Here is a 13,941-nt window from a genome sequence, read left to right as displayed (position 1 = left end):
GGGGTATATTTTTCTTCGGGTTCACACTGGCATACCCTTATCAGTTATCTTTGCGGTAAGCTATCAGTGGTTATCGGTGCTATGGCGCGCTGCCGTGCATTCTTGCTCATGGGGGCAAAGCTGCAAAGTTATTATAGTATATTCCTGTCATAGGTACACTATACCGTTACTTTGCCAGGGCAACACGCAAAAGCTTGTAAAAACTCAAAAGAACATTACCCGCTATATTGAAAACATTGATCGACTTTCAGCCACACATGGTATATTTCTCAAACAAAAATTACACCGCGTTGGCAGGCTATATGAATGTATAGATTATTAGAAAAAAATTATTTATCATCTGAAAACGTTTAAAATTACTTTACGTCACTCGCCAAGCTAGAATCGCACAACACGAAACGCAAACGAAACCCTGAAGTATGGAAGGTACCTTGGTCCCGGAACAACTACAGCTTGCAATCACTAACATATAAACTTCCAACCATGCTCAACCGGTATATAACACACAACCACATTAAATAAGAAACATCAGTGTGAGTACTTTGTATCTTTATATGAAGTCATTACCCGGCATCCTTGTACAAAGTGTCATGGTTACATTTTATGTGTACGTGTGATGTATGCTGATCTGTATGTCCAATGCTTTCTATGCGAATGCTATGTAATAAACACTTGGTGACATGTGTCATATATGTTCTATTGCCATGTAAGGGGCCCTGGGCCTTCGTCATGCTGCTGCGACAGCTCTCTGCCCAGCTGTCCCTCCGTATTGTTTTTCTGGTTAATAAATTTGAATTGAAATTGAACTTGAGACAAGTGCTAACAACTGTCGCAGTTGTTATGCCTTTGTGTTTGAGCAGTGCGCTGGAGCTGCTAACTATGCAGAATTGATTGATTGATTGATTGATTGATTGATTGATTGATTGATTGATTGATTGATTGATTGATTGATTGATTGATTGATTGATTGTCCCTTTATTCTGGCGCAGCCTACCATGGGGAATTGGCCATGAAACGATTGAAGCCTTGCTAAAGACTTCATTATGTCCTTCGATATTTCTTTTTTTTTAACTGTGGCGCGTGTAGTGACCCCTGTATGTCTTCTGCAACACAGTGACGTCTGAAGCAAGGTGGGCCGAAAGTTACTGCATACGGTTCCTAAAAAAAAGCTATACAGTAATACCCGGCCCTGTCACACTGCAAATATACACTGCCATTTACAGATAATGTCAATCATTTGTAATGTCATTTGTTTGTAATTTCTTTCATTTTATAATGTCATTTGCTTGCTGTCCTACGGGAAACTAATGCCATTTGATGCAAACGTCATCCTCTGTCGAATGTGTTCCCCAAACACATTAGCGTTTGATTTCGAACCGAATGAGTAGTCTCGACGTCAGGGATTGTTAGGGTGATGACTGTTGACTTATGTATACGTAACCTTTATCATATGTAAATATGTTATTCTTTACTAGATCAACCTATTACCGGTTTCATGACATAATAGCATGCGTGAAAGTTAAATAAAGCACTAGGCCTGCACTGTACGGGCAGCACTGTCACAGCGAAAGCTATAAGGGCGGCCTTCAAGAGCCTTTATTAACATCTTTCAGGTAGCTGCTGCAAGCACACTTGCAAGGTACCCACTCCGCGATTAATCATTGTGTAGTTGGCAGACATTCACTATGCCATCCTTCGTAATTCGTCGGAGAAGCGTAGTACCTGCTGCACACTTGCGAGGAAATTTGTGCATTTTTTTGTGGCGTGGCTCACGACGATGAATTATGCCTGATGCTTTTGTATCCCCACAATTCCCCACAGTGGGTATGCGCCATAGTTGATTGGTGAACAAGATTAAACTTGCGGGAAGAGTTGGAGAATTCGACGACCCCCTCGTTGCGCAGTTCGCATTATCTGATATCTTCTTATTCCTTTGCTCTTCTATAACGCTTTATTATACCCTGTCACACGGCCACCACCAAACTCTGTTAAACTCCATCAACGTAAGTCTACCCTTGGGAGGGAAGTGGTTATGTTGTAAGAAGGAAAAGAAAAGTGAGCCCCGTAACTGTCTGCTTCAGGGAGCGACACCTCAACAGTAGCTCACAAGGGATGGGGGTGAGGAGGTATTTAAAGGATAGGAATAAAGGTGTAGAGAGAGAGAGAGAGAGAGAAAGATGAAGTAAGCGTGAAAGCGTGAGAGCGACGACTTATCGAGGGGATAGGAGAGATAGGAAAGATGGAAACACGGTCACGGGAGTCCGACGACGGGGCACGACTTGCAAGAGCTCTTGTCAGCGTCAGGATATGGCGTTGAGCAAGTCCAGTTGGTCAGAGCTACACTGTCGTCGGAGGTCGGCGTCAGGAGATGACGTTGGGCGAGAGTTCGACGGAGATGTATTTGTAGCTGTGTCACACGGCAAATGGCCGGCGCTCTGGCGGAGCTGTTTGATTTTCGCAGAAATATCCTAATTTCATCTCCAGATTTTTTTAATGCGAAGCATTTTTTAGCAAACATTGGTGACTGAGCGTATCTATCTATCTATCTATCTATCTATCTATTTATCCATCTATCTATCTATCTATCTATCTATCTATATATCTATCTATCTATGCACCTATGAATTTTATCACTCCTGGCCGTTTCGATAATGGTATCGATACGAAACTTGGTATGCCATAACATGATTGTATGAAGAACATATTTGACAAGTCATGACATTAAAATGATGACATGTATGTCATGAATGTCATGATTTACGTTTAATGGTCCTGCAGCTATTGTGGTTGTTTTGTTCACATGGAACGTTGCAAAACTGGTATGGTATGACATTATTGCATGGCGAACACAAGCGACAGACCCTAACCTGAAAATCGTGACATGCGAGCCATGTAGCAACATGACTACATGCCCCGCTCATGATTCGCTCGCGGCCGTTTGGCTAGCGTCACATACACCGAATTAGGTATTACGGTACGCGAATGGTTGACGAAGGTATGTGACTGGTGCAAACATGATAATCATTGGATGCGTGTCATGTAACAACATCACTACATGCCACGCTCATGATGTGCTGGCGGCCGTTTCGCTAGCTTCAATTATACTAAATTTTGTACTACGGGACGTGAATGGATGACGAAGGTATGATACTTGTGCAAACATGATAAACAGGAGATGCGTGTCATGTAACAGCATGGCCGCATGCTACGCTCATGATGCACTCGCGGCCGTTTCGCTAGCTTCACATGTAACAAACTCGCTATTACGTGACGCGAACGAACGACGTAGGTAAATGACACATCCAAACATGATAATCACGACATGCGCGTCATGTATCAACATGACTACATGCCGAACTCATGATGCGCTCGCGGCTATTTTGCTATCTTCACATATGCCAAATTTGGTATTATGTGGCGTCAATGGGTGACGAAGGTATGTGACTGGTGCAAACATAATCATGAGATGCGTGTCGTGTGAGAATATGACTTTATGCCACAGTTAAGGCGCCAATACATTTCGGCAAGATGCGGAGCGCGTGGTAGCCGGCGTTCATCTTTTCGCGTCCCGCCGGCGTTGCCACGCCAGGCACCGGCCCTGCCATATACTCGCAGGCGCACGCCGCGTTGCGCTGCTTTTACGCTTGAGCGTTTCGGCGCGTTCGGCATCCCTCCGTCACGAAAAGAGGGAGACGCAGTGTTGTCTGGGTAACGCTTCGGCGCGAATTTCGCGCCGTTCGCCTTGGGTCCGCACCAACGGACGATGGTCGCGCCGGTTGCGCCTAACGTCAGACTACAGAGTGCTCGCGTTTTGCTAACGTAGCGTCGCTGTGCCCAGCGTGCGCGTGCGTCAACGTTACATTAAAGTATATAATTGGGCTCTTCGTGTTTCCCTCGCGGCCATTTTCCTAGCTCCACATATACCAAATTTGGTGTTACGTGACGTCAATGGATGACGAAATATATGACTGGTGCAAACATGATAATCCTTACACACGTGTCATGCAAGAACATGACAACATACGACGCTAATAGCGTGCTCGCGACCCTTTCGCTAGTTCTACATATACTAAATTGGTATCACGCGACGTGAATACATTACGTAGGTTTGATTGTATTTGATTCATTTGATTCGTTACAGTACATTGTAACAGGAGGTGGAGGGAAAAGCCGTAATGACGGCTTGAGGGTTCCTGCGCCCAACGACACATCCAAACATGATAATCATGATACTGAAGTCCTGTACGGCCTCTTCTAGCTCCATCTCGAATAACGTTGTGCTGATTTTAAATTGACATATCAACCTTTCTTATTCGTGCTTCGCGTATCATCGATTCCCACTGTACGTGGGATCTGAAATTTTTTCTGGATACACACGTGTTAACTGCAAGTTTCGGTATATTTTTATTTCTCCTGAAATCTACGGATCAGGAGGAGTAAGGTCATGGTCATCATTTGAAAATGACATTAGATTTGCCCCGTCTGAAATGGGTACCACTCTAGGTGCACCAGGATTTGTTTTTCTATTCCACATTGCGAATGGGTAACGAAAGGTGCCACTTTTGCGTGCGTCCGCGCGCATCGAGGGCAGTATTCAAATAGAAGTGGAGAATTGCATGACAAAGCACGCGCTCAAGCTCTTCCGAGATCTGCATACCGCTAGCCGTAAATAGTGCATATAAGAAGCTCCCCTTGTATTGCGGGCGCAGGAGCCTGCACAGATGGAGCCCCACGTGCTGCGGCAGGAGGAATCGCTGGTTCGAATCTCTGGTTGGGTGCTTGGGAGTCTTTTTTTTAATATTGCGTAGAATGGGCGTACCGGGTGGATATTAGGGAGTTTTCGAATAGAAGCTCCAGAGAAATAGCGTCGAGGCCACTGTGCATGCACAAAACCCAAACCACGTTTCGGTTTCGGGTTGGGGACGCTATTTCTCGAATCAGTTGAATCCCCAAAGCCTGCCCCACAGGATTTGGGTCAGAAAAACGTAGAATTTGGTGAGTATCGAAAGTGCCGCCAACCCTGTTCAAAAATTCTTCACTCCTGCTTGACCCAAAGCGTGCATACGCAAAGGGCTTTGGAGCCCCTATTCGAAAACTCCCTATTAACGAAGGCGCAGAACAAACACAACCAGAACAGGTGTGCGCAATATCAACTGTAAATCTGGTGAGGCGCCCATGCGGTGCAACATTCTGCAATATACTCGTATATCAAGTTGCACTAACAAGTTCAAAGGAGTGCTTTATCAATACAATCAAGAAATTAAGTATGTCGTAACGACTAAAGAGACGAAATTACAGGTTCTACTTGCGTACGAGATGAACAAATGCGTTGCACATGTATTGTAAGATTGCTTAGTAATGAAAATAAAGCTCGAATATCAATCAATGCACGGAACAATTTTTGCGATACACATCGCCTTTCTCTGTGCACCGGAAAACTGTTTCGAACAGCAGCGTCTGCATCACGGCTGTGCAAATGTTGCCGTTGTGAGGTCCACACATCGAAAGGCAACATGTCAGCAGCAACAGTTCTAGGTCATCATTCGCAGATTCCACCGCGCGTTCGGTGGCACCGCCGTTGCCGCTCTGGGTGTCTGCCTGTTTCAGCACCCTGGCCAGGGTTGTAATGGCAAGCCGACGGAAGGCGGAATCATCGGTGTGGCGAACTGCAGCGTCCGTCAAGCATGCGCGATTAGGGTCGAGCTGTTCAGTCAGCATGAGTTCCGTTGATACGCCCACGTCGTATATCCTCTGCTTCCAAATGGCACGCCAGAGCACTAGGGACAGCGACAGACCTATGGTGGCCAAGCGCAGGGGCAGAGGTGAGTCTGGCGAGAACCATGGCGGTATCATGAAGTCAATGGGAAGGGTGATCTCATTTCGCACTTCGTCGTAGTGGGGACTCGGGCGTGGTGGAACCGGCATAGATGGTTTCTCCTTCTTGCGGCTCCACGATGACTCCTGAGCGGCCAGCATGTTGGCGAAGAAGACGTCGGACATAGCCGGTACATGCGCTAGCTTATCGTTCAACGCCGGCAAGTCACGCACGTCCTCCGGGTAGGACACTGCGAGGCGAACTTGGCTGAGACGATTACCCAGAGCTTTCATGCGCTTCGCTTCTTCCACGCTGCGCGCACCTGCCTCGTAGATAGCGTCCTCGGTCGCCCTGAGAACGCTTGCGAAGGTGATCTCGGCACTCACCACGGCTTCGGCGCTGACCTGGTGCCAGATCACGGGTGCTAGCACAGCCGCTGGCCCGAACAGCTCAACGGCCTTGCTGTAGCACGCGTGGTGAATGTGTGCGGCATCGGTGTGCAGAAAGAAGGTGGACAGTTGGCGCGCACTCTCCCAAACGAGATATTGAATGATGTGTCGCTCATTGACGCGTTCCAGCACAGCATCTAGGAAGTGGAGGACGCTACTCTGCTCGAGTACTACTGGGTGATTCTTGGAATAGGAGGCGCCCCACTGCCACAGTTGAGCGACAAGTACGGCTGGCTTGACGTGGGTAAGGCCTGCACCCATCTCTGACATGTTTGTAAGAGAACGTTGGCTCCTCGAAAGATTGTGGCTTTTCCAGACGTCTTTGACGGTCCGTAGCGCTGTCATCACGTCGTCCGAAGCGTTGCGCCAACCTAAGTCGTCTCGCGACATGCTTAGACTGAGGACTAAATTCACGGACCTTTGAGGCGCATAGGCCTCGCTGTTTCGCATCGCTTTTTGCATCCAGCGCTTGAATTCGGATTGCAGACCCAGTACAAGTGCCGGCCTTGCTATCCTGGAGCCATTCTCTGGCACAAATTCAGTGCCCAGGCGGAAGAGAATGCCGTTACCGTAACGTGCCGCCATCTTGGACATGACCTGAATGAAAAGCAAGCATGGACTTACGAGAAGAAGCGTCAGCTGGTATGACTGTTCAAAATTTCTACGTGTACCAAATTTTCTTCAGCCTCACCAGCATACATAGTGAGCCAGAGGCGCACAGCTCAATACATTCCACGTTTGATAATGGCTGACTAGAGCCTAGTCATCTCGTCTAGAACGAAGAAGCTAAATTATATACGGCATGTTTTCATAAAGATCACAGGTTTTTTTTTCTACTAAAGATTCTCTGTACCATTTTTCCAGTACCATAGCTCTTCAACCAACTTTTTAATACTATAAATCTTAGCCAACAATCACTTAGCTAAAGCGCAGCGACTTATTTAGATGGCCCCTTTCGCGACCCACAACACTTCGTGACAATACACCATTCTAATTGAATGGGATCCTTGAAAAAAACTTATGTTAGAATATTATCCGAGTAGTACGTTACAGGGAAAAACCTTTGCAAGTTTGCAACTGAACATTCCTGAAATCATTGTGAGCACCTTCCTCGGCATTTTTACGCAATTCCTTGATTTGTACTGGCCTACCGCTATCAGTTTGACATTTTCCCGAAGTGGCAATGGCAAAACTACATCGATAGGCTCATGAATGCCTAATTCACACGTTTAGTGTTCGTTTATCAGAATGTTATAACCTGTCGGATATTCCACCATATTCAACGCATTTTGTATATACGGACAGCCGGGTATGAAATGCATGCGCCTGCTGTTTCTACGTCTGAAGCGGCTGTCATGCGCTATGTATCTGGTCCACTTCAGTTTCAGTTTCAGTTTCAGTTTATTCATTCATTCAAAATACCAAATTTGTGGAATTTAGTATGCAGACGAGGGTCCCAAAGCCAAGCGACTGCAGTGGGACCCTCGGTTAACAATAACAATAAAATAATAATTATAACAGCACGTAAAATACGCAACATAAGTGAAAAGTAAACAGTGAACTTATATAAAATAACATCAAGTAAACAAAAAAGCAGTCAGAATGCGACTCAAGAACAATAGTAATAAGTTATACAAGTAAAACATAATCGCGCCATAAAGCAATAATCTAAATTTGCGAAGGCTTACCAATTTCATGCCCGGATACATAACAATCGTTAAGTAATCATCGTTGTTAACCTAGTTATGCAAGATGAAGTTTTTAAGTTCACGTTTGAATGCATGAAAAGTTGATGATGATTTTAGTGTATAGGGCAGGTTATTCCACAATTTAATGACCGCGAAGGCGGACGTCATTTTGCCATAATTGGTGTTACATTTAGGTAAAAGGAAGTTGTGACTGTGGGCGAATCTAGTGCTATTGGTGTTAGTGAGTAAACTAGCATCGATAAAATCAAACACAAGCTGTTTGTTAAGTTGTTTATATAACAATATGATTAAGTGAAAATTAAATAAGCCAGACACTGTAAGAATACAGTTAGCCTGAAGGAGCGGGGTAGCATTAGAATAAAATGAACTGTTGGTAATAATGCGAATGGCCTAATTCTGAATGTGCTGTACAGACGAAATATGAGTGTTATATGTATTTCCCCATGATGTGATGCCATAGGTGATGTGACTATGTATGAATGCAAAGTATAAAGACAATAAGGCTTCAAGTGAAAAAAAAAAGGACGAGATTTGATGAGTGATCTTATACCGAATGCTGTTTTTTGTTTGACGTAAAGAATATGATTGGTGAACTTTAAATGAGGGTCTAACTTTACGCCCAGAAAACACACACAGTTAGACGCAGGAATGAAATGATTGTCAATGAACACTTGTGGAATGAAAGGTAGCATTTTTTGTGATGTTTTAAAAACCATGAACTGAGTTTTGAGCGGGTTTAAAATTAAGTTGTTTAAGCGACACCATTCAACGACATTAGTCAGTTCTTTATTCAACATATTGGCCACCGCCGAGCCGCTGCTGCTGGACAGTGCGACGTTGACCATCACAGCTCGTCACACTTCGAACTGATACTTAGGTATTTGCTTTGAATTGATGATCTGAAGCATCGACATCAAAGTATCCGTGTCGATTCGGCACCTTTTCGATAGCCACACTGAATTAATTTATCCTGCAGACTTAGTGGTATTGGATGCTTTCGATATTTTGGCGAACATATATTATGCGTTTCTTAGTTGATTTTTATCAACCACAGCTGGCGCCATTCGACGTTGGAGTTTGGTTTGTCAATTGTTTCAGTAGCTAACGCAAGGTGAATGGAGCAAGCAAAATCTAAGTTAGCTAAACAAACATGCCCGCTATCCGCAATGTTTCATCTTGCCGCAGTGGCGATGATATTATTTTCTACGTAGTGCACACATTTGTGCGGAGACTAACAGTTACGTTGGTGTTGCTGGCGCATTTCAGGCATACGCACAGCAAAGTTATTTTGTGAGTATTACGCTATAAGGCACACGCTATCCGGTATTCCGCTACGCCTTTGCGTAATGCAATACAAATATGTCGAAGGCAGCAAACCTTGAGCCATCATGCACTTTAACCCCACGCAGTCCTAGATTGAAAAGCACCTTTAGAACCTTATAATGTAAGTGTATATACCACATCGACATAATAAATGAACATGTAGCACCACCTAAGCTGGTTATAGTCCTTTTCACTCTCGACATTTAGCAAACCTTCATTTTCAAATACTCACACCACACTCAGCCAGTCTGAAGATAAGAGTGGCAGAGAAATTTCGACCCTAAATATTTTAAGACAGTTCACATTTCAGCACTGACCGTCAAGATTGTAACTCATCCGGAAAACAACAGTTGGTTTCCTAAAATGCACCTTGTAAAAACAAGTACGGACATCTGCAAACGACGGTAGGTGGCAAACCTGAAAAGCCTTGGAGCTCTCGGGCATCGTCGGCTTGGTGTCGGATGCCATGGTCGCCAGAAAGGCCCTCAGGGACTGCAGATCCAGCGGCGTTTTGCTCGCCGCGCACGTCCTGTAGAACTTGCTCGTCTTGGCCACCGCCGAGCCGCTGCTGCTGGACAGTGCGACGTTGACCATCACAGCTCGTGACGCGTTTTCGACCACTTCATCCCGGAGCGAGTGCCTCCACCTAGGTCGGGCCACACACGAAAAGGCGCGAAGGTCCTGGCACGGGTCCACGCTCTGATTCAGCTGCCTCGCAAAAAGGTGCGGGTAGCGGTCGCACCCTGTCGTGCCGCAGGATCTCAGGAAAGCACGCGGCTTTGGTCCTGTAATGGCCGTTCTGTTTGCAATGCCCTGGGCACTGCCGGATAGTCTCCTTTTGCGACTGAAGTCCGGCACGATGTCTGGGTAGTAGAACTGGAGGACCAGCGCGACGGCTAGCACAATGACGAACACTAAAAAGGCAATGGCGACGGCCGCGAGCCACCGGCTCATCTCCTGCTCCGACTGGGATATAGGTCCCTGCGCAACAGGACAAATAAATATTGGCTTTTATACATCTAAATATCCCTAGCGACATTTATGCTTGACTTGGTTTTGCAAAAGCTATGCATACAGCAGCTGCGACGCCTCTCTGCAGAACATCACGTGGTGTTATCGCACGCCTGTCATAGTAGTGCTTCAGCGGCCCAAGGTGATTGCGACACGATTAATGACCTTGCAAGACAACGCAGTAGAGTTTTCACTAGAAAAAATAAACTATAGCTTTTTTGCAGTCTAGCGCGTTAAATGGTGCTTGTTGAAGCAGCTGCTCGTTAATTTTGCTGTCTTGAATAGGTTAACGCCTAGCAACTAAACCACCATAACTCTTGAGGAACCCAAGCCCCTACGATAATGTCAACCCCGATGTTGTCGTTATAATGCAGCTCCATTACGGAATTTAGGTGATTGATGTGAATATCTCTGCCTGGCTACGTTTACCTCTTTTATTGCGATAGCAATTATATGGACACTCTCGGCTGGATTTCGCCGCTAGCGTCGGCGTCGGTGTCGATGTCATGCACCGTATATGTATACGCATCTATGTATTGGAAAATGCAATAAAGAAAATAATTACTGAAAAAAAAAAAGACTCCGGCGTGCGGAATTGAACGTAGGACATCAGCATCGCGAATGCGAGGCGTCAAGCACTGAGCCACCGAAAGATACTTCGTTCAACGTCCTAACGGCAACATATTCACATCTACCACTTACCGCTACTGGCGGGCATCTTGGTGAGGGGGAGAGAACTATTGTGTTTTCACCATTATCAGCAAGATGGTGCAGTGAGCGCACCACAGCTCTCATCTCTCACGCGTACTTTCGCCCGCGTAAAGAATACGGGGGTGATCCACTCGATCGCGTGTCCTTACCTTGCAGTGGGGAGAATCGTACGTCTTGGCTAGCCTTTTCGTTTCGTCGGAACGATTCTGTTGTAGTTACCGTGTGCAAAAAAGTCACTGCAATCGTTGCACAGCCTCAGTTTTCGAAATGGGCGCACTTTTCAGACACAGTGAAGTAACAGCTGAGACGCTTACTCACGTTCTTCTGTACCTGTGAGTGCGTTTCGTGCGTTAATTGTGCGTGAGAAACGCGGGGCATGTTTCCATCTGCTTGCCCTTCTGCGCGTGACCTTCCAATTTGTCGCTATCGCGTTCATTACATCGCCTTTGCGGCATACCTGTGACGTTTTTCTTCAAACCTTGCAATTTGTAATAACTTTTTTCTGTGTGGAAAACACTGCGGAAACGCCTTAAAATTGTTCAGGAGAACGATGACGTACACTAACTTCGCAAACATTTCCGTTAAGCCTGAAGAAACGTCTTATGTACAACAAACGACCACGCTGGTGATTTTAAATATGGTTCAGCGATCTCGATAATTAATATAGGGCAACATGAGGTCACAGATTATGTGAAGGTCAAAGCAGCGTTTTTGCAAAGATGCTTCTCGTGAAGTCGAAGTTAACTACGTTAAACGTAGCTCTCATTCGAAGATCTCTTTTCACCCGACTCATTTTTCTCTATAGAATGCTTCGAAGATACTCTTCAGTCTACTGAAACGCTAACTTTGACAAAACTTTTCAAACTCCATATGTGTAGCTGATTGGCCTCGTTATAGAAAGCTTGAGCTTCACGATCAAGAGTATACAAAACGATGGCGTAATTAATAGTTATGCGCATCACCTTCTGAACGGCTAGCGTCACTTCGGTTCTCTGCAGTGCGTGCCTCAAACGTGCTGTGAGGAAATGATTGACTGCGGGTGTAGCACAGGTCGTTTCGAACTATCATAGAATGCCTACTGGAAGTACGTTCAAGTCCTATACGCCATAATCCTTCCTTTCGCAAATAAGCGAAGGGCCCACAACGCTCGCCTAAAGAAACACACGAACCTACGCAGCTCCGTCTTTGTTGATGCTTTTGCAGCTGATCAGGATTAAATAACTGTGAGTGCCTTGTGATGGGTGCGATTTTAAAACACTCACTCGTTGCGTGTTCTGACACCTTGCGCGATTCTACACTTCTGCCATCGTGACAATCTCACATGCGTTAAAGAGTCTCCTTCCGCTATGCGACATTCATGTAGTGTCGTTTTTTACGAAGAAGCTTCTAGGAATGCCGTGGCCCTGTGGTAGAATACTTGTTTGCAACGCAGCAGACCATCAGGGGTTCTATTCTCGCCCAACACTTATATTACCTTATTTGCACCTTTCATGATATTTCGGTCACGGACAAGAGGATCCTTCACTCACAACCAGGAACGCCGACACCGGAGCTTCTGCAGAATGAGCTCTTTAACGCTATCACATTAAAATTTAGAGCGCTGAAACAACAAGGGAAACCGGAGTTCTCATTCTGTGTTCATTCGTGCCTGTCTACTTCCTGGGCCTAATTCGCTACTACCCTCAATTACGGCGTTTCCGTGGATCTTCATACTTTGCTGTTCCGCTGGTAGTGCAAGCGCTATCCAAATATATAGGCTGGCCCAATGTTTTCGAAGATAACGTCGCGCCCTCTTCTCAGCACCCATGGAATGCGCATATTTGTTGTATCGCGCCTCCGACCCAATAATATTCTTCAAAAATACTGCTACTATCTGGCGACGGCTCACTCTCCCGTCATGTGTTACGAGGCATTCGTTACGGCTTCTCCCCAAGACCTCGCGTAATTGGGCCCCCACTCACAGAGGTCGAACCATCCATGCCAGTAGGCAGAGCTTGCCGTGATGGTCGAACGAAGATGGCCATGACAGCTGTACACGTCTGCTTCTCAAGCATCGCGCGAGCAATAAAGAAGAAGAAATGAGCAGAAGCAGGTATGTGCCCTAATACAGAGGAATCAAATCAAATGAAGTCATAGCGCGCACAGTGCATGGTTGTACACCACAGTTAATAGGTGAACAAGAACAAACGCAAGGGGCAGAGGTGGAATGCATTTAGACCCAGGTGATCAGTATGAGTTCGCAAGTTTTTTGACGTAAATTGCATAGGTACCATTCGTCTGTAGTTTTATAGAGCACGAAAAAAAAAACATAGACCGGGGGAAGATGGACACAAACAGGCGCTAACCTGCAACAATGTTTATTACGGAAACAGGTAAAATCACTAATGTGGGTAACTTCGCTTTACAACCATCATGGTTACACAGCTTTGAAAATTCGCCTATATATCTTCACATATAGACTAACTACTTGCAGGAGAGAGCGATCGACAGTTTAGAGATGCAGTTATCTGCCAGCCTAGAAACAATTTCAGCCTCGATTATTTTTCCTTTCAGCTGACCTCTGACGCATATTTACTACTGAACACTCATAAAAAATGGGCATGTACATGACATGAACCTCGTTAATTGCACTAGCACCTGAATTACTGCAATGAACGCGGTCAAGAAACCATCTGAACCATGCAAAAAATTATTGATTTGGAACGAAAAAAAAAAGAAAACTGAGAAGCAGGGGCGGCGCCAGTGGGGGTTCAAATACATGCTAACAAAGATTAATTACCAAATCTCGCGCCAAAACAAAATATATCTGAATTTTTATGTTAATGTAACAACGAGTGCCTTAGAACTATGTTGTGTCAAAGTTGAAAATTTTCTGACACCGCATCATGATCCGCGCCTGAAGGGAATAAACTTCAGACTTGAC

General features: G+C 45.4%; 1 protein-coding gene across 1 annotated transcript; it reads right to left on the bottom strand.

Moving 5' to 3' along the window:
* Window positions 1-4,879: 4,879 nt before the first annotated feature.
* On the bottom strand, window positions 4,880-13,072 carry LOC142765818 (uncharacterized). The gene is made up of 3 exons (XM_075867609.1): window positions 12,980-13,072; window positions 9,714-10,277; window positions 4,880-6,861 (listed from the first exon to the last, which is right to left on the bottom strand). The coding sequence occupies exons 1-3, from the start codon at window positions 13,070-13,072 to the stop codon at window positions 5,383-5,385; spliced, it is 2,136 nt and encodes a 711-aa protein (XP_075723724.1). The 3' UTR covers window positions 4,880-5,382.
* Window positions 13,073-13,941: the final 869 nt, after the last annotated feature.

This window comes from Rhipicephalus microplus, chromosome 1, assembly GCF_043290135.1.
Source record: "Rhipicephalus microplus isolate Deutch F79 chromosome 1, USDA_Rmic, whole genome shotgun sequence".
In the NCBI taxonomy this organism is placed as follows: domain Eukaryota; kingdom Metazoa; phylum Arthropoda; class Arachnida; order Ixodida; family Ixodidae; genus Rhipicephalus; species Rhipicephalus microplus.
Note: the sequence above shows the minus strand (reverse complement) of the source record. Positions and strands in the feature narration are given on the sequence as shown.